The sequence below is a fragment of the Pelophylax lessonae genome, assembly GCF_965119305.1.
Source record: "Pelophylax lessonae genome assembly, chromosome: 1".
Taxonomy (NCBI): Eukaryota; Metazoa; Chordata; class Amphibia; order Anura; family Ranidae; genus Pelophylax; species Pelophylax lessonae.
The window spans coordinates 448,680,499-448,707,562 of record NC_138768.1 but is presented as its reverse complement, the minus strand read 5'-3'; the positions used below and the strand labels follow the sequence as shown (position 1 = coordinate 448,707,562).

The window sequence follows — 27,064 nt, the reverse complement described above, 5'->3', positions numbered from 1 at the left end:
TCTTGTGCCAATGATTACCAAAATATTAAAAAATAAGAAATCACAAATTAACATTTTTTCCCTTTTCCTTATCAAAAAAAGGTTTACAGATCGTTCATTGCTCTTTAGTTTTAGAGCTTGAAATCTGCCAGTGCGTTGACTTTACTGTTGTAACAACTAATCTCCTACAGGGATACAAATTAGCAATTATTTTGATTCTTGGAGGCTGCACTAAAACTGGTGCATGCAAAATCTGGTGCAGTTCTGCATAGAAACCAAGCAGCTTCTAGTTTTTATTGTCAAAGCTTAATTGAACAAACTGAAGTTATAAGCCGATTGGCTACACCAGATTTCGAGTGCTCCAGTTTTAGTAAATCTTCCACAGTCTACATTCAGATCCGTGCACTTACTCCTGCTCGCATTTCAGATTTTGACATGTGACTTTGTCCGTGCAGCCGCTGCATCTGCATCCACTTCTGTAGGCTGCCTAAAAGCAGCTCCAAGGCAGATTCACAGATCAGAGGATGGGTCTCAGCGCCCATATGAGTAAGACTAAAAACACCATATGTAGCTCAGGCTTCAAATTGAAGCTACATGGGCAACTCTCACTGAAACTAGTAAAATAACTGAGACGAGTAGCAAATTAATCGCTGACAGAATAAAAAGCTCCCTAGGAGTAAGCTACATAGTAGCATGTAGTAGGGATTATTAGCACATGACTGCACATTGCTGCAATAATGACCGCTAAAACCATAGCCTGTTCATTGTCACATCAGTTAACGATCAAACGCTACTCTTCAGTACTCGGTACTCTTCAGTAATCAATCACAAGTGATTTTAGTCATTTGACTGAGCTACAAAAAAAAAAAAAAAAAAAAAAAAAAAAAACTGCCCTTGTAGCTTAGATCTTAAAATGTATCTGAATAGAGCCAAATTAAAACATTTTACTTTAAACAAAACTCACCTTAAAGCTTATACAACATAAAAGAATTTAACAGTAAGTGTTGAGGTTCTATACATAATACTGTCATAAAAAGTTTAATTATATTATACAATAAAATGGGCAAAATTAGAGCCTTCGGCTCCCTGTTTAGTTACAAATGCGTGGATATAAATATGATAGGTGTTAAGTAGAAATATATTAAAGTATGAGCACAATTTATTTAAATAAATGCTAAGGCAGCCAGTATATGCAAATTAATTACATAGAATATTGAAAAAAAAAGTAATCAACTTGTTATAATAACATACAATAGGCAATATCATATAACTTAAAATATTTTTTTTAAGAGAGGCTACTATGTAAACAAATGTAACAGGCATATGCACAAAATAAAAAAATTATCAGAGGGTGCTATACAACAAAAAGTGTAAAACAAGAATTGACCATCTCTAGATCCCTTCAGCTTGTTTTGAGTTGTTTCTTTATGTAATGTGGTCATATATAACACTGCTTTTCCAAGCATGTAGGCAGCCATGGCCTGAACTACTGGAGGCTGTATTCAGAAGGTGTCTACAGAACTAAGAAAATGAAAAACAATTATACTTTTAGTAGAATTGGTACCACTTTGGTACTTAGTTACTAAGTATTTCATGTAAATAGACTGATTTATGCCTTTCTCCAAAAAAAAAAAAAAAAGTCCCCCAGGACTGTAGCAATTTTTTTCAGCTTTAGGGCTCTTTCACACGGGCGATCAGATCAGATCCGCCTGTCAGTTTTTTAGGCGGATCTGATCGGATCCTCCATGCAGCTCTATGGGGCAGCGGATGTCAGCGGAGACACCTCCGCTGACACCCGCTGCCATCCGCATCCGATCCTGTGCGTGAAATCTGGACGGATGGAAACCCTATTTTTCCATCCGTTCAGTAATCGGATCGGATCTGATGAGAGCGGACAAGCGGTCCGCTCTCATCCGATCCCCCATAGAGGGTAGCGGGGGCTGAGACACCTCCCTCTCCGCTCTGCAAGCGGAGACGGAGCTGTCATCCGCCGGCTCAGCGGGGATCGCGGATCGATCCCCGCTGAGCAACACGGATCCGCCTACGGAGGCGGACCGTGTGAAAGAGCCCTAATTCACAGAACCAAAACCAGTGGTAAAAGATTTTTTGTAGTTCTTTAATTGGGTCTGTCCACCAAAGCTTCCATTCAGGTATGGATGAGAGCTGGTAGGCTTTATAACCCTTTAAATGTATCCCTATGACCCCAGGAAGATTCTTCCACTAGCATTCCTGACTTTGTTCTACCCCAGCACAACCTCAACAGTAGAAGTCATGCTCGCTCTGCTGCATTCAGTGTAATGCAAGATAAAGAAAAAGAAAACACATGAAAAGTAATGAATGGCATGTGGACATAACTGGGTACTGGGTGGTGTGGTCTTTTAGTGAAGTTCCTACTAAATTTTAGAATATAGGCAATTTTTTTTTAGTGCTACATGCACTGCATCCTTAAGGAAACCAGCTGATGGTGTGGAAAACATGACCTATCAATTGTTCCTGAAGACCAAAGTTAGAACACACAGTGTTAACCAACACCTTTAATTAACCAGAATGTGGCTCACTTGATGGACAGGCTACTATTACAAATAAGCTGTTATTAGTAAATTAAAAGTAAAATACACAATACCTGCAAAATCAGGATGTGACAACAGTATGGATCGCTTAATGTAGAAGCAGTAAATGTAAGAAAGCAAGCACTGTTAAACCACAACCCCTAAAGAAGTTGGTTAGTCTGCAGGTTAGGCCGTCCGAATATAATTTTCATGCAACGAGCAGTATTTGACTGCAAAACCATGCCGCGATCATGCAATCACATCACTGAAAATAAATAGTAAGGAAAATGTATTAATAGGATAGAAAAACAAACTCATTGTTAAAAACACTCCCCTGTCTAAAAAGACACTTTAGACACTATAATAAATTTCACCCATAGGCCTTAACAGCTTTTAATGCTTGCTTACCACATTTCCACCTAGCCACTCAGGTTCTCCTCTCCCTTTCCTCTTATTGTCTCTATGTTTCTCTATTCTCATATCATGGTTTAGGACAGCATGCTGAAATATATTTTGCTTTACAAACAGTTGCAAAAAGGTCATTACACCTGCAGGATTCCAAAGTCCTGCACACTGGTAATTCTTGTCCTTATGGTTATTCTGTACATAGTATTAAAAAAAAGTATAAGATAACCTCTGAAGGAGGTTCTCCCAACCCATTTCTCAAGAACTCTTCAAGGTCTAAGTTTGTTCCTCCTGCATACCAGGTTTCCTGTTGGGCACCCATCATCTATTCCAAAACCTTGGTCTTTCTCAATCTAGGCTACTTGCCCACCACATACTCTTACACTATTGCCTACAGATAGGGCTGCTGATAAGGCAGTACAGCTGGCCCTCTTGTAGCAAAGTCCGAGTCCCTTCAGTTCAAAAGGCACCTGCCAATCAGGAAGGCTGGCTGTACTGCCTTATTGCATACACTGATCATCTTGTGGCTCCCCGTGCAGCTCTGCCTGGTTTCCCCTCCTCTCCCTGCGGCTGCTCTGCAGGGGGTTCGGTTCTAGTAGCTGCACCCCCATGCTGTCCAGGCCTGTGTGTATCCTTTTCCCTTGCAGCGCTGTTGGCTTCCCTTCTCTTCTCTCAAACCGGCAGCTGCTGACAGCACACAGGGGGGTTAAGTCAAGGATTTCAGAGGGGGGGGGGGGGGTCAGCAAAAATGTCAAAATGTACAGGCCCCCTACTTTCCAGAAAGAACAGTGAGCGATCCGTACAGATCGCGCCTCTGTTGATCACTGAAACATAGTAAACTGTATGATTTCTAACAGCAGCCATGCCTACAGGCATCCTTATTATATTCATCTCTAAAAGGTAATGGGGGTCTACATTTTCTTCTTGTACCCAGATGCTCTACATTATGTTAAGGTGACAACTATCCCTGCATCAGACTACTGTGTTGTATATTGTGCCATCTTTTTACCACTCAATAAAAAAATCTATTGAAACAGTAAAGTTTAAGATACTGCACCAGCATCAGGTAACGTAGCTTAAATTGTGCTAATGTACCACATCTCAGCTGGGCAGACAAAGTGAACCAGCAAATAGAAGAGATGCACTTCTGTAGCATAAGAGTCAAAGACTAAAAAAATATATCTCCCAGTTTAGGTTTAACCATACAAGAAATGACACTGTCAATTGACACAAATATTACATTTCATGTCAGGTAAACAGTGAAGGCATTGTACATTTTGTCTATTTTTCTTGAAGCAGAATTGGAGCCATTCTTGTGTTTATTAAAAGTCAGCTGCTACAAAAAGTTTAGCTGCTGACTTTTAATAAACACACACTCACCTGTCCCATGGGCCAGCGATGTGACTGCCCCAAAGCCTCTCTCTCCCCTCGGCAGAATCACTAGTGTGGGCACCTGGCTGTGACCAGGATTGTCTCTCAATTTTGTCATACAAACTGAATGGCTTGTTCAGCTCAATATCCTAATAAAGAGAAGCTACTTAATAAAGTAGAAATATAAGCTTTATACCAAGCATGGTGATTACCTTTAAGAAGTTGGTTACAGGTTACTGTAAACGGCTTACTTAAAAGTGGTTCTAAAGCCAAAAGGTAATTTTACCTTCATGCTTTAACTGCATTGAGGTTAAAAAAAAAAAAAAACCTTCCATTAGATGTTTCCCCCTCCCCAAATACTTAGTCCTGTATCGATCCAGCGCTGTACCCCTCTGCAGTAGCGGTGGATCTCCCCCCACTCTCACAGAGAGAGAAACAGCAGCTGGAACCACTGGCTCCTGCTACGGTCAGTCAAATCCTGTGAGCAGGGAATGGGGGGCTGGGCCAGGCAGAGCCATGCTGTGTGCTTCTATGGGCGCACACAGCCTTGTTAGGGGACATGCTTGCACATCTGCTCCCACAGCATAAAGTTTGCTACACGGAGAACAGGGGAGAGTGCCTGCAGAGGACCCCAAATAGGAGGTATGGGGCCGCTCTGTGCAAATCTATTGCATTTTGTTTTATTTTAGGTAAAACATGATGAGCCTTTAGTATCAGTTTAAACATCCTATGTCTACTTGTAAATACATGGAAGCTTTAGAAAAGGTAACTGCTCTACCATCTTGAAATAGAGCATTGTACATATGTTACCTCAATGCATCACCATTAACAAAATGAAATGCTGTTTTGCATTCAGTTTCACTGATCTCAGATTCATTATTGCAAGATTAAAAAAAAAAAAAAATCTAGATTTGCACCATAAAAACTTTTCACACTTTTAAGTTCCATTTAAAGGTTTCACCAAGCGCTCTAGTACTTCAAAGGAAATACATTGTCAAAAACATTAAGGCAATAAAGTTTTAGTTAAATAAGAGGTATTATACCCTGCTACAAACTGCTTGTTTTCAGTTAACAGTACTTTTGTTTATTTTGACTTTATCCGAAGAAAGTCCCACATGGGTACAGCTATACTTCATCCCCTAATACCTTCCTTTATCAGTTGGTTAACTCACTGTCACTGCTGGGTTCTCCTGATACTAAACCCAGCCATAGGCGGTTTGAATCTTGGCCAGTTCAGTGAGTCCAGCCAGAGAATTGAACCCTGTATGGGCAAGGCTGAATGTATCCAAGTTGATCAATCGATAAGCTTTGGTCAAACCAGCTTGGATTTTACATGAAATTATTGCTGCTATTATAGACACTAGCAGTAATGATTGTGTTCTCCCGACAGGGACACTTCCCCTGTTGGGAAGAACACAATGGCTCTGTGGTAGGGATTCCCTTATCAACATTGACCAGTGGTCGCAAGTAAAAAAAAACGCTATGGCTGGCTTTATCTAGGTTTATCTAGATTTGAATCTTAATATTGCAGCCAAAGCGGTGAAACCCTGCAAGAAGCTTATAGGGGTGGTGTTCCAAAGAGGTCAATTCAACCCACTGTCCATTACAAAGCAGAAGCATACATTTCAGGTGGACAACCCTTTTTAAAAGTATATATACATACATATATACACACACAGTCGTTGTAACCATACTGCTGTGTGTGATATGAACTTGCATTGATTTTATTTGCTTTGTATAAAAGCATAGAAAGATATGAACAAAAAGAAAATAAAGAAAATGACTGCTCAGGATATGTAGTTGCCAGATAGGAAAATGGCTCAATGCCCACTAAAGAGAAGTCATATTTTTAAAGGAGAGAAATGATTTGGAAAGTCAGTCATCTAATTAGGTACAGTCTCCCGCTTTGGTTTGAATTCAGCAAGTAACTATGCTGCTAAATGTGTGAAAATACTCTTTAAGATGCCTCAGTTTTGCCCTACTGAAAAACATATTGGTTTCCTTACATTTGGTATTGTTGTAATTTATAGTCCATTGTTGCGCACACATAGCTTAGGGCTAAGTTTTCATTAAAAAGTAACCAATTAACTAAAGCAACCAGTGCACTTCCAGTGACCCACTTTATATTTCCATAAAAACTTGACCTTCTAAAAATTTTAGTTTCCTACACTAAGCACAATTAATATATATACCTTAAAGTGGCTAAATGGGTAAACAGCATTTGGCCATTTACAACTTTAAGAACTCAAATATTTAGGATGCATTCAACCATGTAAAGTGCTACTTTGACATTCATGAATCCTTTTTCAAGCAGACTACGCAAATACTACATATAGTGGCGCAAACTTCACAATAAACAAATATGAAATAAAGTAGTAAGATATAAAATTGGCAATTCAATTCTCAATCTATTTTTTCTTCGATTTTCAAAAAAGGGATTTCAATCAGTAAATTGTTTGAAATAATTCTTCCCTTGTGGTAGAAAACTGAAAAGGGAATGCAAAATTAAATGTAATGTCCGTTCACAAAATTTGTGTGGGGTATTTAAGTGGTCATACAGTACGGTGCATTCTCACAGGTTGCTTGTGCAATGGGCAACCTCTGAGCCAGCTCAAATGCAGCACTTTATTATGTACATATTCCTGAAAAATACACATTCTGTGTATATAATGGGCAGTGCTGGATTCAGTCCAACCAGTCTATGCCCTTCAAACACATTAAGAGATACCACACTGAAGACTGGGCACATGCTTGCATGTCTCTACATCCAAGGCAAGAATATGTACAAAAGAAATAGGTTAAGATGTCCTGAGCCGATGACCTCTATGTATACAAAGGTTATCTTGACTGTATGTATACGTCATCAGGCCACATAGAGACAAAGGCCTGCAGAGCACAGAATACCTTTCAAATGAAGCCACACTGCATGCATTTCATACGGTTACATTTCTTGTCATCTGTGACTGCTGCTCTGTGAAAGTCCTGCCTAGATAGGGTCAGGAGTCTGAGATAGTTAACAGTAAATTGTCCTCATAGCACTGCGGTGTTTGTTTAAAGTATACTTTACACATAAACATCATCTCCACATAGGCAAGTTTTTACTGCCAGTTTGTGTTCCTTATAAGAGTACACCGAAAGACATGTCAAAGAGTATTGTTCTTTGTTCTTAAATTAAAGATTGCGTAAGAAACATTTATGATGTTCTGGGTTTAAAAATTTGGCACAGTCAAAGCAACTTAAAATGGACACATTAATAGGACAAACAAGTCTAACAAAACATTTTAAAAAAGGTAAGAAACAGCTTAAAAGCACACTGGTGACATTTCCTGAAATGCAGTTATGTGCAACATAAGGGTGTGATGCAGATTTCCCGGCCTAAGGGTCTTCTACCTCGCTGTGGCTGACTGGACGTGTCCTGGGTAAGACCTCCTTGAGCTTGTAGCTTGCCGCTGCCTTGCAAGAAATGACTGTCCTGATCCTGTGCTTGCCAGTCTGTCCTCTGCAGCTTTTTTATGTAAGGCCATTCCCTGTGGAAAAATAAAAAAATTAGCAGTGGTTTTTAAAAAAAACAGCTGCACTAATCAATGAGCCTAACAGAAACATATGGTGTAAGGCCTTTAGCACGGATCTTAATTTGAGTAAGTCTCATGCAAGGTATTAAAGGATAAGGTAACCTTTGGGAACACGTTGCATGTTCCACCCGTTTTTAGGGTGGAACATGTAACATGTTCCCACTTCTGCAGCGTCTCCCCAATCCGCTGCATCTAGCAAGTGGGGTATCTTCTCCCCTTCTCGCGGATTACTATTTAAAAAAAAAAAAAAAAAAGAAGAAACAACAACACTCTGCCCGCCCACCTGCATCATTCATTAACAGTGTTCTGTGAATGTGAAAAATACAAGTACCGATAGCCTTTGTGGCTGTCGGCTTGTAGTTCTCAATGATCTACCAGCGCTCTATGTAGTGCATTCTCTCTTCCTGCCTGTGTGTATCTGCCTGCCCATACAGGTTACCAGCAGAAAGATACACGGATGAGGCTGTAGGAGTCCTGCATGGCATCCTGCGATCTGGTCGTCATGGGTGCAATGCTTTCCACGCTCCGATAAAAAAAAAATAACTAAATGCACATTTTTTACCTGCAAAAAGATGTGCATTCATTTTTTTTTTTTTTAAAGGTGAACTTATCCTTTTAAGTGGAAAAGCTTTGTCTTGTCTGTTTTGAAAGGTAATGTTACTGTAAGTAAAAGTATAAATGTACTCCGGGATGGGGTAAAAATGGAAGTCTATACCACAGAAAAAATTGCTTGCATTCGAGATTAGTTTGAGATGTATTCATGCTTGCGGAAGGAAAAGAAGTAAATACAAATGAATACTGCTCCATACTGATCTGAATTAAAGATTCAACCACTACATTTTTAGATCCATCCAAGATGATGGCATAAGCAAAGCATAAAATGTTGTGTACACAAATGCCTACAGCACAAAGATCTGGGACCATACAAAAGCAATCAACTAATATGAATTTTATTTAGAGACTGTTTTTTTGCAATGAAAGGTCTCAAGTTCATACACTGGCAAATGTGGAGGCTTCATACTGAAGCTGCCCCTGGGTTTTAACTGGCATATACCACTGAATTGAGCAAAATATTAGCCGACTTTGCTGTATCCAATTCAAAAAGATTAAAATTCTTCCGCTAACAGAAACAGTAGCAGCACCTCAAAGAATTTAAAACAAGCATCAATGGCGCACAATGGAAGTAGTAGTGCATTAAGGGGTCCATTTATAAAGCAGTAGTGGCCTAACCATGAAAAGCATTATGCAAAGAACATTCCATAGGACACCACAGACTCTCCGCTGTGCATTATATGAATAAAAATGAAAATGCAGAAACCGTGTAGTGATAAACACTGCAGTGTCGAATGAAGAACAGTATCTGCTCTTCCATAAAATAGAGCTGTAAGTGTACTTATGGCCAAATAAACCCCAAAGTAAGCAGTGTTTTGGTAGACACAGGCACAGCTCATTGATATAAAAGGGAATGGAAGGGGACTAAATATACTCAAACCAGTATTTAAGCTGTATAAACAGGATTTCATAAGAATTATAAGTTATTTAAGGAGTAGAAAAAAAAAAACATCTTTAGAGCGCTACAGTTATTAATTTTTCTGTGTTTTGTGTTTCCATTTCATAAAAAAAGATAAAAGATTTAATCCCAACTTTGCGAGTAACAAATAGAATGGACCCGTCAATCTAGAAGAGTTCATAGCTACAAGATACCCACAGGCACTCTAAACCAGTGTAGCTAACTTTAAGGCCTGCTGCACACAGGACGTTTCATTCCCTTCCTTGGACACCTTTGCTCCAAATGCAGCTAAAGCCCCCAAGGGATGTTTATGGCCTCCAGACTGATTGGAAGATCCTCGCCCTTGATTCCTCGCAGGCCTTACTGTGGCCCTTGGACACCTGAAGCATCTGCCAGAGGAACCTGTGATCTCTCCACGAACCTCGGTATCCTCCCGTGGAGTTGAACCTGCTAAAGTAACTGCATGTATGACTGTGCAAACATAACTTGAAGGTGGATACCACCAAACTCAGAACCTGTATGCAAAATGGGAGAGAGAAAACTATCTGTGTAACAGCAGTCGGTGAATCACGGCCTGAAGTTTGTCCAGAGCAAAGGACCACCCTGATCAGAATTCGAATCAGACCTAGGTAAATCAATTCCCTGGACAGGGATTGGGTGGAACCTTCGGTAGTTCGGACATCACCTGAACCTTTGCAGAAATTAAATCCGCACAAGGAAACTCAGGACCTAAAAACTTGAAAAGGACAAGCTTTGTACCCCTTTCTGGGCACCTCCAAAAGAATAATTTTGTGGATCCCCTTGACTCTCATTAAGGGGGTCCACGAGGCCGGAAACCAGCGAAGATGTCCCCCCCTCTCTGCAATGTTAGTACAGCGATCTCCCCTGCTGAGCTATTTTTTTATGAAAGGTGGCCATTCCCCCCCCCCCCCCCCCCCCGCCAGTGCTTTCAGCTTTTGGCAGAGAACGCTGATCGGCAGAGATTTTTCGGTCATGCCCCCTAAACAGAAGCAAGTCTAAGGGCCGGTTTCTGTTGCACCGTCTGAAATACACACGGGTCAAATGTTGGCTAATTCAATAGAAACAGTCGGCCCATCTGTAGCTTTTCTTTTTTTTTTTTTATTCAACCCAGTGGGTTTAACTAAAAAAACAAGTGTTAGTGTGGCAAACTCCCACGCTGTACTATTTTGTTCTGACACCCCCCCACCAGAACGCATTAATCAGCTGTGAGTGCTGATTGGATGCTGGTTTTCCAACATCCTTGTTTGACAGAAGCCGGTCGTGAGGCTTATATCGAACAGGGAGTTGTACACATGGGTTAAAAATCTTTAGCCCGTGTGTACCCACACACGGTACAGTGCCCGATTATTGTGCTCATCAGTGGTTGCCCACGCTTGTGTGTGCACTTACCCAAAGCAATCAATGAGGCTTTAGCTTGCTGCAGTCAGATTAATGTGACATGAGTTCGGATTGGCTGCTCTGAGTAAAGGGCCATACACACAGGCAGAATATCGGGCAGCATCGGCCAGCTCAATAGAAACTTGTAGACTTTTGGCCCACATGTATGGCAGCCGGTCCGACTGGAGGGGGGCTGAACCCGTGTCATAATGCAATAGCTCAGTTGGGGAGATTGCTGTATTAACATTGCATAGTTAGTACAGCGACTCCTCCTGAGCTCTTCAGTTTTTTTATTCAACCTGCTGGGTTGAATTAAAACAGAATGCATATTGTACTAGTCTTTAACATTGCAATGTTTTTAAGAAAACATGCACTAGTTGTGATCTATATTATCTATTGTAATCATTACTATGCAGCGCTGCTATAGATAGCAAACCAAACATTTTTAGTCGCAACCATCTTTACATTAATCTCCACCAAATCATGCTTACCATGTTATACCATGCACTGACAATCAGTTTCTCCTCCTGATCTCTCTGAGTCTTGGTTTTCTCAAACTCTTTCTAAAATGAATATACAAAAATACAAAGAATATGTAAGTTAACAACTATTCAACCACAAGTTTTGACTCTAACTTGACAAGCCAGTAAAGAAACCAAAAAAATAGGATTTTTGACTTGCCTGTAAATTCTTTATCCTGGAGAACAGTACACGACACAGGAGTTGTATTTATAAACCATTGGTAATATACAGCAACCTTCAGGTTATTGCACACTGGCAAAAAACTTGCAAGGACAGCCCACACAGCACACCATATAACCCCACCCACTGCATGAGACCCCAGTGCTTCAGATGGCAATAATGAGTGATCAAGACACAGAGCAGAGGGGCCTTAATCCTGTACTGTACTTCAATATAAGGAATTGACAAGAAAGTAAAAATTCCTATTATCTTAACCATACAGAACTTTTATAGTTCCATAATTTACTTATTTTTTTCCACACAAATGATGTGCGTCAGCCCACAAAAAAAAAATAATTAAGATCCGAGTGTAATTTTTACAGAACAGGTATTTTTTCTGTACCTGCTGGGCCTTCAACCCTTTTACTGCCACTGGCAGCGGAGGGGTTTTACACACGCTCCCAGTGACTGCAGCTACCAGGAGTACGTGTAAACCTGACAAGCTAACACACCAGGTAACATCTGCTCGCTGGTCTTCCCATCCTAATACTGACTGTAAAACTTCACTTCTGGGTCCCCATGTCACTTTCTCCAGAAACGAATGCAGTGCAGATAACTGGAGGGCAGGTGAGACACCTAGGGCTCCCTGATGTCCCATTAAAGAAATGCTGTAAAAAAAAAAAAAAAAATTAACCCCCCCCCCCCCCCTAAAATAGTGAGATACTAATGTTGCATATTGCCACACACGCCAAAGCGAGAGCAATAATTTTAGGCCTTTTTGTTCATGTTTAACTAAGCGTATTACCTGTTGGGGCTTTTAAAGCTAAGTTTTCCGCCATTTAACAGAGTGCATGAAATTTTACAGTTTGCCATTTGCTATTTATTTGGCGCAACCTCATGTTTTATACTTTACCAAATAATTGGGCAATATATTGCGTTTGTGTATCCTAAAATTCACTTTAGTGTATTTTTTACTAAAATTTAGCATTTTTAAACTGTTGCACTAATATTGTGTGACATAAAAAAATTTAAAACTACCATTATTTTATTCTCTAGAGTGTCTGCTTTCAAAAATATCATGTTTGGGGGTTTCATGTAATCTTCAAACCTAAATTAATTTTTTTAATGTGTGCAAAAAAAAAAAAAAAAGAAATGAAAAAACAACTCTGCAAAAAGGGTTAAATGGATAAAACAGAGCTTAAATGTGCATGCATTGCAGAAATGCACTGCACGTTTTTCCTTTGTAATTTCCTATACATATTTGTTTACTCACCTCTAAAGAATGAAACATTTTGTCCCTTTCTTGCAGCTGATTTTTTAAAGATTGTATCTCCGGTCCTGAACCCTGATTTTGCTTTGGATCTAATGTGCGAATAACCTGTAGTTAAGGAGTAAATGTGTAGTAAAACATTTACATTTTTTTGGAACCATGGATTATTACTTAAAACTTTCATAATGTACAAGAATTACAAAACTGGCAATATATTACTCACACTTTTTGCTTTCTCTAGATATTTTTTGTAACGCTCTTCCATCTGTTTCATATCTTCCTCTTTTTTCCGTAACGATTCCTGTAGCTCTTCAATTTTCATTGCTTAATTTTTTTTTGGGAAAAAAAAAGCCAAGATTAAGGCAATGATCTTTTAACATGGTTATTCAATATTTCCAACTTCTGAACTAATGCAGATTAAGAATAATGTGGCAGTACAAGGGACACCTTTACAATACAAGATAAGGCCTGGAAAAATAAAGCATAAACAACAAAGTGTACTAATGCAAAGCAACCAATCAGCTTTCCCTGATCGGTTAAAGCTCTGCACTTTATAGATCTTAATGATTCTTTGGGCTGGTTTGCAAAATAGATGAAGTGTTATGCAAAATTTACTTCACAAGTTCTCATACATTGGCTGTTTGACTTTCTGCTGTATGTTGTCCAAGTCCATTTCAAAAAGACAAATTTATACTATGTTAATTTAACCCCTAAAGAGACTAGCAAAACAACCAGATACAGGTAGTCCCCCGAGTTAAATCCATCTGACTAAAGGCCCGTACACACGTACCGATCGTCGGCATACAAACGTCGGCGGACGAAAGATCTGCCGATTGTACGCTTGTTAGTATGGTGCCTCCGACAGCTGTCTGCGCACATTCTGCGGACAAGAGTCTTTCTTGCAAGCATTTAAATTTTTGTATGCCGACACCAGAACGGACGATTGTTCGCCAGTCAGTACAGAATTCTGCCGACAGACCGCAGATTTGCAAGACTGGGCATGCTCAGAAAAGAAAAAACACAGGGAAAGTTAACCATTACATGACATCACTTCTGCAGTCGGCTGTAGTCGGCGGACAAAATTCTTGGGCAGTCTTTGCACTTTTCAACAGACACCGACATCCCGGGGAGAAAAGACGAACGTTTGTATGCCGACGATCGGTACGTGTGTACGGGGCTTTACATACGACTCATCTGACTTACATACGACTCATTTAACATAGGAAAAAGGTGTCTCCACCTAAGTTTTATCGCCAATTCTTGTTTCCACAACATACCAAAATTTTCAAAAGCCAATTGTCACAGGGACAGAAAGTGAGGTGAAATCTTCTGAACAGGGGCACAGACAGGAAAACAAACGTTACAGGGGTTTTGCTATACAAAAAGAAAACCTTTTTATTTTTTTGGGCTGGAGTTAGACATAAAATGTACCTGTTCCAACTTGCATACAAATTTACCTAAGAACAAACCAACAAAACCTATCTTGTTTGTAACCTGGGGACTGCATATATCCTGTTCAGATATCCTGTTCTTGTTACTTTAAATTCATCTTCTAGTTTAAACTCTGGGACATAAGTAAAGCCTGTGTCCACCTTCAGGTTGCCTTAAAAAATGAAATGCCACTTACAGCTGTTGTTGTAACGTGGCTCCAAATCTTCAATAATTGCACGTTTTTTCTGCAATTCATTGTTAGCTTCATGAAGCTTCTCCCTGTAAAAAAAAAAAAAAAAAACACATTACTTTTAAAATTTCTATTCTGAGTAAAAGTATTGTTCGGTAAAAGGCAAAACTGTACCAAGAGACATGATCTATGATAGTTTTTTCTATGTTTTTGCATTATATTTAGGACTAAAGAACTTTTTAAAAAATGCTACTTTATAGCCAAACATGAAATACTGAGTACGAATATTTCATACCCAACAGTAGACTAAGTAAAATGCAAGATTTAAAACACCCCCCCATTAAATACAATAATATGTATATTTACTTATTTTTGTAAAGAATTTTTCTTCTACCAATAGTTTATTAAAAGCAGGTATTAATTATAGGAAAGGTGCACTATTAGTCCACTTTTAACACCTGAGGCCAAATTGTTTGTGCTATGACTTGTAAGGCAGAATATCTGACAGCATTCACAAGCACATCTTACAAAATTTGCGTTTAGGTGCAGAGAACAAGCACAGAGTTTTCGTATAAGAAAGCTCAACATGCTCTGCAAACAAACAGAGTAAAACATTTTATCTATATAAAAGAACATAGGATGGCAGTTCACAAAGTTGAACATTAAAAAAAATGAAAAACAATTGACAAAACACCATCATCATATTTATTAGGCTAGGTATTTTAAATAACATTTAAAGTAGGTTATTAGATAACACGCTTAGCATTTTAAGCTTGGTGTAGAATTATAAAAAAGGTAGGCACACGCATACAACATTAAAGTGATTGTAAAGTTGGTTTTGCACAGAGTGGCCCAGGTCTTGTGTGTTCCTGAGCCCTCCCTCCTGTTGAGTGCCCCCACAGCAAGCAGCTTGCTATGGGGGCACCCAAGCCTAGTCACAGCTCCCTGTATCCATTCAGACATGGAGCCGCTGCCCGGACCCACCCTCCCACCTCTGATTGGCTAATTGACTTTGATTGACAGCAGGGGGCAACTGAGACACTCCTGCAGCATCGCTGGATAAAGCTGGATATGCTCAGGTAAGTATTGGGGGGGGGGGGGACTGCTGCACACAGAAGGTAATTTTTTTTATCTTAGTGCATAGAATGCATTAGGAGAAAAAAAACTTCTGCATTTACAATCCCTTTATTATTAAAGTTCTGGGCACACCTGGCACATAAACATGTGAATATCGCTCTACTCTTAAATTCTACCAAATAATCATTGGCTTTTGGTATTGGCATTAGACAAGCAGAAGTCAGATCTACAGACACATACCTATACGTTTATACATTTCTTTTTTTTGTTTAAAAACGTTTATTGAAAAAAATTTCAAATACAACATTAGTGATATACAAGTTAGCATTAGAAAGTCACAGTATAGTGAACAAGTGCATTTACATCACCATAAAAAATGGATTTTTGTAAAATCTTACCGTAAAATCCTTTTCTCTTAGCTCATTGACAGACGTAGTCCTTGGTGATTCAACACCCTCGGGTTATGCTGCCCTCTACAGGAGTAGGACTAGACAGGAAAGAAAACGTTCTGGCCACACCCTAGGGGCAGTCCCAGATGGTATATCCTCTCACTTCCTGCTCTAGCAAATAAGTTATGTCACAAAGCAGTGTTTAGAGAATTTAACCCAACCCAACTCAAAAACAGAGGGGCGGGTACTACGTCTGTCAATGAGCTAAGAGAAAAGGATTTTACGGTAAGATTTTACAAAAATCCATTTTTCTCTATCGCTCATTGACAGACGTAGTCCTCGGTGATTCAACACCCTCGGGACGTCCCAAAGCAGTACCACAAATGAGGGGTGGGAAAATGGAAATCAAATCCAATCTAGAAGGCCCAACCGGTGCCAACTAGAAGTTTACAATGCTCATCCTCAATGATGAGACTCAACAGAAATTTTTCAACAGAAAAAAACCCCCGAGGTAGACCACCGGTCTCCTCAAATTGCGGCCTGCAAAACCTTGCGGCCAAATGAGGCATCCGCCGATGCCATCACATCAATCTTATAAAATTTTGTAAAGGTATGTACCGACTACCAGGTGGCCGCCTTACATACCTGGACCACTGACGCCTGATGGCGATAGGCCCAGGAAGTACTGAGCGCTCGAGTGAAGTGCGCCCTAACAGGGAACGGAGGATTCCGACCCTTAATAGAATAAGCCTGTACCACCGTCTGACTGATCCATGTAGATATGGTCGCGGCAGACACAGGCAACCCCCTTCAAGGGCTATCCGTGATCACAAAAAGTGAGTCCGTCTTACGAAAACAAGTTCGTAGTAGTCAAGTGTATCCTTCTGATCCCCATCCAAGGAGTGTAATGCAAACTCCCAAGGATGGCTAGTCTTAGGACACGGGGAAGGTAACACAATACTTTTATTCAGATGAAAAACTCTGAAAACCACTTTACTTTAAGGAAGGATGGATTCGGAAGAAGAACCACCTTATCCCTATGAACCACCAGATATGGGGAACGACAAGATAATGCGGCCAGTTCTGACACCCTGCGTGCAGAAGTAATGGCCACCAAGAAGGCCACCTTCTGGGATAATGTAAGCAAGGGAATCTCCCTAATATCTTCAAAGAGAAGTTTCTGAAGAACCGACCACACTAAATTAAGATCCCAGGCGGTAAGGGTGCGCGCACTGGCGGAGCCAGATGTCGCACCCCCTGGATGAAATTCCGCACCAAGGAATGATTAACCAAAGGTTTCTTGAAAGAAGATTGCTAACGTCGAAAACCTGACCCTTGATCGTGCTCAAGGATAGTTTCTGCTCAACCCCTTGTTGCAGACAGACCAAAATTCGGGTCACTGAATAGGTATGTGGGGGAAATCCAATAGATTCACACCATGCAATATAAGACTTCCATGTGCTGGAAGTCGCTTTCCTTGCTTTAACTGGAGGTAGAAATAACTGGAGCTGACACTCCCTTGTCCTTCAGTACCTGGGTCTCAATGGCCAGGCCATTAAGCCAGCGACTGTAAAGCAAGATGGAAGATCGGTCCCTGAGACCGCAAATCCTCCCTGAGAGGAAGTCTCCAAGGAGCGTCCGCGACTAGCCTCACCAAGTCGGCGTACCAGGCTCGACGAGGTCAGTCCGGAATTTCCAGAATAACTGGAATTCCCTCCACCTCTATCCTGCGAAGAAGTTCCCGCAGCAACTTGAGAGGATGGAAGGCATGCCGTAGCTGATACTGCCCCCACGGGGCGATCAGCGTTTCTGCTGCGTCCGCTAGAGGATCGCGGCGCGAGCTACAAACCTCCGCACCTTCCTGTTAAGCCAAGGTGCCAACAGATCCACATCCGGGATGTCCCAATGAAGGGACAGCTAGTGAAAAACCTCTGGATGAAGAGGCCATATGCGATTGGATCCGAATCGGGCTGCTCTAGAGCTGCTCGATCCAGTAAATCAGACAAAATCTGATCGCTCTCAGTTCAGATACCCTTATTGGTAATCTGGATACTAATCGGAAGAAATGACTTCCCCTGGTTGAGCATCGGAGACTTCCTGGTCCGCTCGCTCAACTGGATCCGATTGTCCAGGGAATCGGAATTCTGATTCCATTAAAAAAGAATCTCCTTCAGGAGAATTCGGGTATGAGACTGGGTATACGGTACTGCCTCTAAGAAGGCCACCATCAGTCCCAGCCAATTGACGGACAGCAACATCCGAATCGTTGACTGAACCTTCTGGAGTTTCTCCGCAAGGAGAAACTCTCTTGCCCAGGATGTATCCAACCTTAGGCCCAGATAGTTCAGTCTCCTGGTGGGAACCAGGGATGATCTTTGGGAAAGCGAAAAAAATGCTGATGTCCTGCGATGATGAGGATATAAAGATAGGCATCCTAAATGTCTATGGACGCCAGGAAATCCCCCTGATGCAGGGAGGCCACCACTGTACGGATGGACTCTATTTCTTCCCAAGTCCAGATTTGGACGCACCTTGCCCTCTTTCCTGGGCATTGTGAATAGGTTCGAATAGAACCCCTGAAACCGTTCAATGTTAGAAGGGAAGAATCGCACCGGTGGAAGTGATCGAAACTCGATCCTGTGTCCTCCAGAAACCGGTGAAGACATCCCCCCCCCACCCCAGAGATGGGTAGGGGCGCATCAGGCTGTATCTTCAGGCTTGGCTGAGCCGGACTTTTTGTTTAGCCGACCAGCGCCCTTTGAAACCCCTCTAAAGGGGCTTTGGAGGGTTTCGCCTTATCGCCCGCCCTCGCGGAACGAACAACTCTTTATGAGCAGAAAAGGAAGGTCCTCGTTGTTACGAGGTCCTTTTATCCTAACAGTCTGTGGCAAGACAGCAGGTGGTACCGTCTATCCTATAAAGAGGAATTCCTCAAACGGATAGCACCTAGCCATGCGTTTGGAAATAACAGGGGTTCGTTTCAAAATGACCCCATTTGGGTAAAGGAAAATCCTTCGCCCTTTTGGTAGGCTAACAAGTACCAAAAAGGAATTTCAGTCTCAGCTACCTCTGCCGGTGTAACCTCAAGACTAAAGGTTTCCCGGACGGACACAACTAGTGCATCCACCACTCTTGTGCTATGGCGGAGGCAGAAACGTGCTCCTCACTGCTGAGGAGATATTACCTGAGACAACAGCCCCTGAAGTATCTGATAAACAATAGGGGTAGGCGGGGGTCGCTTCTTGACCCCCGTCCCTGACAGGCCACCTCCACCCGGGATACCAAAGACTCCAAAACTGCCGATAATGCATTAAAAACAAGTGGGGTACTGGAGGGTCCTGCGGCCACCTTGAGGGGATCAGGTGGGGATACCTATGCGGCAGGGTCAATGATTATACAAGACACTTGCCAGCGACAAAAAATGACAAAGTAAAAAACTTTTTTTTTTTTGTGTCCCCCAGTCGCAAGAGCGCCCCTCAGTGTTACCTGCCTTTTTGGACCCGAGAGAGAGAGAGAGAGAGAGAGAGAGAGAGAGACCCCAAGGCTCATCCCTGATGCACAGAAGTTTTCATCAGCTTGCTCAGTGCTTGTCTTGTTACAGACAGGAAGTCTTTGGCCCTATTTCCTGGGTAAAGGAGGCGGCTCCGCCCCTTAACACGCCTGCCGGCGCCTCCCCCTGGCTCCATGAGGTGTTTGAGTCACCTCAAACATGGCCGCCCCCATGCTGGAGACACGAGGCTACACCAAAATGGCGGCCTCGTGCGATCTACCAGGCAATGGCGGCGGCCTGCACAGAATAGCGGCATGTCTGCAGAAGGATCTCGGCCTCACAACCCTTCACCCTCATGGTGGTCAGCGTGGTCGGCGGTACCGGACCCTGGCGGGCCGTATGCGGTCCGTAGCCGTCGGGAGGCATCTGCTTAGCTGGAGGAATGATCTGGAATGCAGTATACATGTATAGACATCGCCCTGTGGCTTCTGACAGGTAGGATACCTTATACTATCACAGTAAAGTTCTAGTACTGCCACTGACTACAATCATTTTCACATTTTTACAATTAGATTGTCAGCTCCCAAACCAAGCCTCCTGGCTTCTTGTACACAAAAATCACACTCAATTAGGGGGATCTGTGACATGTTATAGGATAGAGGGTAACCCATCCTTACCATTACAGAGAGGGGCCCGCGTTCACCACAAGACCCGTCAGGGGGAAAGGGGGAACATACTACTCACCATACCGGAACCAGGCGGGCGCCAACTCCTGACAGTATCCCTCTCCACCGAGTTAGGAGGGCTGTCGACCAATACGGACGCCGTGACTCATGGTCTTTGGCGTTTCAGCGAGACGTTTAACTCGCAGGGTCAGTCCCCGTCCAGTGGGACTATGTCGCGGCCGACCCAGCGCGGAGCTATGGCCTGCACGCGCTCGTAGGCTGAACTGGGGTGACCACTGGATCTCAACATCCAGCCCGTCGCCCAGTTCAGCTTTCTTGCTTGAAGATCTCACAGGAACACTGGAGAAAAAAAGCTGTCTAAAAAATCTTTTCTAAGAAAAAAATCCTGCCAGGACCGAAGATCCCAGCAAGGTATCTAGGTCCTTACTCCTAACTAGACAGAAAAAAACTGATTTGCTAGAGCAGGAAGTGAGAGGATATACCCTCTGGGACTGCCCCTAGGGTGTGGCCAGAACGTTTTCTTTCCTGTCTAGTCCTACTCCTGTAGAGGGCAGCATAACCCGAGGGTGTTGAATCACCGAGGACTACGTCTGTCAATGAGCGATAGAGAAACAATATTTGAACCATATAGACAATATATATATATATATATATATATATATATATATATATATATATATATATATATTTTTTTTTTTTTTTTTTTAAATAACAGTATCAGAAAAATATAGAATTATTATAATGGTTTTACAGATGGTACCAATGCATAGAGTATCAAAACCAAATATGGAACTATGTATGCCCATAATAGAAAATTCTGGTTTACGTCTCCCTATAGTGGGGAGGGATGGTGTTAGAGATCTATCAAGTATATCTTTGAGTAGACAGTTGAGGAAAGCTGAAAAGGTCAGTATACGGGGAGTACACGAATGGTGATTTAGGCAGGTCTTATGAGACTAATGAGCATTTATAAAGAAACCATGGGTTCCATTTTAATTCGAATGCTTTTTTAGAATTGGTTATTGTATGATGAAGGTTCTCCATGGATCTGATCTCTTCCACTCTATTCAATACTTGGGAGTAAGGGACCTCGGTGTCTTTCCAGTGATATGCTATGGACCATAACATTGCAACACATATGGTGTGGATAAGCTTTGTGAGATGTGGGGATACCTCTGGAATGTTGTGAAACAGCAAGCATTGATTTTTTTGTCTGCCAGTTTCTCTATTAATGCGAAAATCTGAGACCAGCAGTTGGCAAGTTTATTACAATCCCAGAAAATGTGTTTGAGTGTGCCTATTGCGCCACATCCTCTGAAACAGTTTGGAGGAGTATCAGGAAAGAATTTATTAAGTTGTACTGGGGTGTAATACCAGCGGGTAAAAACTTTTAATGCCGTTTCCTTGATATTAAGGGACTTAGTAGATTTACGTATATTTTGAGACATTATAGACCATTCGGCTGGGGAGAATGTTAGTTGAAGATCAGCTTCCCATTTTAACATATATTGGAGCTTTAGTGAGGAGACATTTGTAATAAAATTTTTGTAAATAGCAGAAATAAGGCCTTTACCCGAGGGATTGTTAAGGCAGATGTGTTCACGTTTATACATTTCAAACTAATGGAATATAAAGTATTGCATCTACTCCCTAATTGGTAGTATTTTGTATTTATTTATATTCAACATTTAGAAAAATTCTGAAAATCCATTAATCCTATATGATCCTATATGGTCCTATATGATGAGAACCTTTTCTAACTGGACATGCACTGAATTTTCATGATGTGAAGCTTGCATGCAAGACTGAGAGGTCACTGAGGCGGCACTGAATATTCGATGCAGCATGGAAATCATTATGTTAATATAACAGATCAGTAAAACCTGTGTTTATTAAAGTTCATATATACCCATTATGTAAGCCATTAAATTATGAAGTTCATCTAATTAAAGTAGTAAATTAAAGTGCTGTGCAGCTGGTGCATAAAATTATAAATGTCACTCAACTCTTAAATGGCAAATTTAATATATTAATACTTACAGATGTTCTTCAAGCTTCTTCTTCAAAAGTAGTGACTAAATGAAGAGGTTGGGGTGAGACAAACACAAATCAGGTTACTCACATATCCTGCACATAAATATTATCAGTGTTAAGTGATATAATTATCAAATTTCACCAAAGTTTGCAAAACATGAAAGATAAAGACGAAGACTGCGACCGTGTGAAAGATCAAGACCGCAGTCACCTAGGTAAGGAAGACTTGGCAGATACTTTGACTGCCTTGATTGCCTTCCGTTATGAAAGATACTATACACATACACACACACACACATATTTACTATTCAAATGAATCTATTAAAGCACACCTATGCTCATATGTTAACATAAAGCTATGTTTACAGATTTTCAGAGATGGAAATCATAGAACAACAGGAAGGCTGAAATAACTTTCCAAAAGGAAATTCTGCTCCAGGTTTTTTCCAGTGCTGCTTACAAAACCAAATGTCACAAAATATTGCAAGCAGTATTAACCACTTGCCACACACATGACGTCATAGGACATTGTGGACTTTGAGTGGAGATATCTTGATGAGGTCTGCAGCTACAGGCATCATCCAGATATCTTTTTTTCAGCTGGCGATTCCCTGCAATGTAAAAGCCATCCTAGTGGCTGACCACTGGATTTCTTTTACAGGCAGCAGGAGGGGAGGGGACACCCCACCCTCTGATGTCTCTTCAGGCTCCCCTGTGCGATCAGGAAGCAAGAGATCTGATCCAAAGAGGGCATGGATTACGACAGAGCTGGCCAAGATGGTCCCCAGCCATCTCTATGACCCAGGAAGGCTGGAAGCGATGTCACCACCGGCTCTGGCAGATGTAAACAGCAATTTTTCCCCCTAGAAAGCAGCGATCAATTTTTATTTTTTTTTTATTTTTATCTCATGCTTTCCTTTTCTTATAGACCCCAGATCTCGCCATAAAGAAAAAACATTAAAAAGGGACAGTGTAAAAATAAAAAAAAATAAATAATAATTAAAAAAAATAATTAAAGCACCCCTGTCCCCTCATGCTCACAGCAGAAGGAAATGCATATGTAATATTGCCGCTATCGTCAGAGTAAGAGCAATAATTCTAGCACTAGACCTCCTCTGTAACTCTAAACTGGTAACCTGTAAAACAACTAAGCATCGCCTATGGAGATTTGTAAGTAATGTAGTTTGGCACCATTCCATGACCGTGCACAATTTTAAATCGTGACATCGTTATCTATTTATTTGGCGTAACCATCTTTTATAGGTCACAAAAATGGGTTATATATTGTGTTTTTTGCATTAAAAATCATTAAAGTGTATTCTATTTTCCCAAAAAATTGTGTTTGAAGAATCACTGCCCAAATCCGGTGTGACATAAATTGCAACTATCGCCATTTCATTCTCTAGGGTCTCTGCAAAAAAAAAAAAAACCCTATATAATGTTTGGGGGTGCGGAGTAATTTTCTAGCAAAAAAAATACAGATTTTTACATGGAGAGACATGTCAAAATTGGCCTGGATGAGGAGAACTGGGTAAAGGAATTTTCTCCAGGAATAGTATATCTGCAAGTCCCCCCCCCCCCCCCCAATACTTACCCAAGCCCGAGAGTGGCTGCTCTCCCGAATCTCTGTCTCTTCATTGGTTCCAGCTGCTAATCACAGCCAGTGATTTCATAAACCCATTTTTAATTCACAATAGAAAACATAATAAATGTTTAAACTGAGAAAATGTACCACTAAGACAAAAATAAGCAGTTTTGAAATTAATGGCAGAAACAGGTTTCAAAAAAGTTGGGACCGGGCAACAAAAAGCTTGCAAAGTAAGTGGTACTAACAAGAAAGAAGATGATTTTGCAACAGGTGAGTAACATGAGGAGTATAAAAAGGTCATCTTAGAAAGTCAGAGGTAAAGAAGTTTACCAATCTTTGGAAATCTGCATCTAAAAACTGTTGAACAATTTCAGAAAAACGTTCAACGTAAAATTGCATACTTTAAATATACTATCTATAGTAGACAATATCATAAAAAGATTCAGAGAATCTGGAGAAATCTCTGTGCACATTGAACAAGGCCAAAACACAATATTGGATGCCTGTGATCTCCAGGTCCTCAGACTGCATTGCATTAAAAACAGGCATGATTCTGTAATGAATATCACTTCATAAGCTCAGGAATACTTCCAAAAATTACTGTCTGTGAACACGTTCTCCATGCCAACCAAAAATTAAGGGTAAAGCTCTATCATGCAAAGAAGAAGCCATATCTCTCATCCTAAAACACAGCTAATCTTATCTGGGCCAAAGCTCATTTAAAATGGTCTGTTGCAAAGTGGAAAATTGTTCTGTGGTCAGACAAATTAAAATCTGACATTTTTGGAAACCATGGGTGCCGAGTCCTCCAGACTAAAAGAGGTTGTAAACCCATACAACTTTTTTTTTGCAACCTGTAATAGAAACACATAATGAGCTAGCATGCATCGCATACTAGCTCATTATGAAATACTTACCTTAGAACGAGCCCCCGCCGTGCCGCCCGCTTACCTGTAAGACGGGTGACATGTCCAGTCGCCCGTCTTCCGGGATCGCGGCATCCGGCCATCTGATTGGCCGGAGCCGCGGTGACGTCAGTCCCGCACACCGCGTGGGAGCCGACAGTCACGGCACGGGGCTCTGAAGAAACGGCACCAGCGGCCGTTCCTTCAGAGCGCATGCGCCAGCGACGTCACTGGCTGCATGTAAGGTAAATATCTCCTAAACGGTACATGTTTAGGAGATATTTACAGTACATATAGGTAAGCCTCATCATAGGCTTACCTATAGGTAAGAGTGTTAGAGGAGGGTTTACTTCCTCTTTAAGAGGGGAGGGATCTTCTGGCTTTTTATCAGCGCTCAGTTGAAAATCCTGCACCTCTGATGGTACGGGAGTGCATTTGTGCATATGGAATGGGCAGCTTGCACTTATGAAAAGGCACCATCAGTACTAAAAGATACATCCAGCTCTTAAAAGCAGCATACGGTCAAGCAAGAATGGGACAACATTCCTCCCCCACAACTCCAGTCACTGCTCTCTTCAGTTCCCGGATGTTTACAGTGTGTTAAAAGAAGAGAGGATGCTACACTGTGGTAAAAATGACCCTGTCCCAATGTTTTTGGAATTGTGATTGTACTTTGCCAGCTTTTTGTTGCCCTGTCCCAACTTTGAGACATGATGCTGCCATCAATTTCAAAATTACTTTATTTTTTTTCTTAAAATGGTATATTTTCTCAGTTTAAACATTTGATATGTTTTATATTCTCTATTGTGAATAAAATATGGGTTTATGAGATTTGCAAACCATTGCATTTTGTTTTTATCTAGATTTTACACAGCATCCCAACTTTTTTGAAACTGGGGTTGTAATATGGATAGAGACCGCATTGAAATTACTTTTCACTATACTTGACTGATTCTAATTTAACCACCTCAATACTGGTCACTTTCACCCCCTTCCTGCCCAGGCATATTTGCCGCGTTTAGTGCTGTTAAAGTTTGAATGATAATTATTCAGTCACGCAACACTGTACACATGACATGTTTATCATTTTTTTTCACACAAATAGAGCTCTTTTGGTGGAATTCAATCACCACTGGGTTTTTTTTTTTACTTTTTTGCGCTACAAATGAAAAAGAAAATGAATTTTTCTTAGTTTGTTATAAGATTTGGCAAAGAAGTAATTTTTCTTCATACATTTTGACTAAAATTTATACTGTTACATTTCTTTGGTAAAAATAACCCACATCAGCGTATATTATTTGTTCTGTGGGAAAGTTACAGAGTCTTCAAGCTATGGTACCAATCACTGAAAATTGATCACACCTGTTGTACTGACGGCCTATCTAATTTCTTGAGGCCCTAACATGCCAACACAGTACAATAGCCCCCAAATGACCCCTTTTAGGAAAGTAGAAAGTTCAAGGTAATTTAAGAAGAGGCATGGCGAGTTTTTTGAAGTTGTAATTTTTCCCCACAATTCTTTGGAAAATGAAGAAATTAAATATTTTTTTTTTTCTTCCCCACAAAAATGTCTTATTAACAAGTTGTTTCTCACACACGACGTAGGCATACTTGCAACTTCACTCTAAAACATATTCTGCTACTCCTCGTGTATTACCTTTCACAGCCTGGCCACATAGAAAGGCGCAACATCAAAGGAGTACCTTCAGGCATTATCCACTTTAAGAACAGGCCTTCTTCTGATACTTTTTGTTTACAAGTAAAAATCTGTATTTTTTCTAGAAAATTAGAACCCCCCAAACATTATATATTTTTGTAGCAGAGGCCCCAAAGAATAAAATGGTGGGTTTTGTAAATTCTTATGCCACACGGAATCTGCACAGCAGTTTTTCTAACGCAATTTTACACACTAATGCATAAATATATTTGAATGGACTTCAATGCACACAGACAATAGAAAAGCCACATTTTTGGTCAAATATAATTGGTTTTGCGCCGGGTAAATAGATATCAAACATGTCTTACTTCACAATCGCGCACGCTTGTGAAATGGTGCCAAACTTCGGTATTTAAAATTCTCCATAGTCAATGTTTTATAATCCTTTACTGGTTTCCAGTTTAGAGTTATACAGAGGGTCTGGGCCTAGAATTATTGCGATCTCTGACATACGCAGTGATACCTTGCATATGGTGCGGTCGCCATTTACATATGCGTGCAGGACCAATGTGCACGTTCGCCTTTGCACGGGGTGCTTTCAATTTTTTATTTATTGGTGGGACACTGGTACACTAAACAGATGTTTTTGTGCACTGGTACAGATGTAGATGTTGCAAATAAACACTTTTGCAGATGTTTTTGTGCATAGATACAGATGTTGATTGGACACGGTCAGAGATGTTCATGGGGCAAGGACAGTGGTGCTTGGTGTACTGTGTGGGGATGGCTGCAGTCTGTGTGATCTACGAAAGAACTCTGTAAAATCATTACTTACACAGAGAGCTGTCAGCACCCCCCCCCCCCCCCCCCACTGAGGTCAGC

The 27,064-nt window shown here is 41.0% G+C and overlaps 1 protein-coding gene across 3 annotated transcripts in view; it reads right to left on the bottom strand.

Annotated features, from left to right (window-relative positions):
• Positions 1-2,414: 2,414 nt before the first annotated feature.
• HOOK3 (hook microtubule tethering protein 3) overlaps positions 2,415-27,064 on the bottom strand; it is a 148,987-nt gene continuing 124,337 nt past the window's right edge. For 2 of the 3 annotated variants that reach the window (XM_082273736.1, XM_082273737.1), the window contains 7 exons: positions 22,039-22,073; positions 14,363-14,445; positions 12,959-13,059; positions 12,739-12,843; positions 11,276-11,347; positions 7,695-7,831; positions 2,415-2,793 (listed from right to left, as the gene is read on the bottom strand). In XM_082273736.1, the coding sequence (XP_082129862.1) occupies positions 2,778-2,793; positions 7,695-7,831; positions 11,276-11,347; positions 12,739-12,843; positions 12,959-13,059; positions 14,363-14,445; positions 22,039-22,073 (549 nt within the window). In that variant the 3' untranslated portion in view covers positions 2,415-2,777. Of the gene's footprint in view, positions 2,794-7,358; positions 7,832-11,275; positions 11,348-12,738; positions 12,844-12,958; positions 13,060-14,362; positions 14,446-22,038; positions 22,074-27,064 lie in introns of those variants that run through there. The other variant, XM_082273738.1, reaches the window with a different exon arrangement.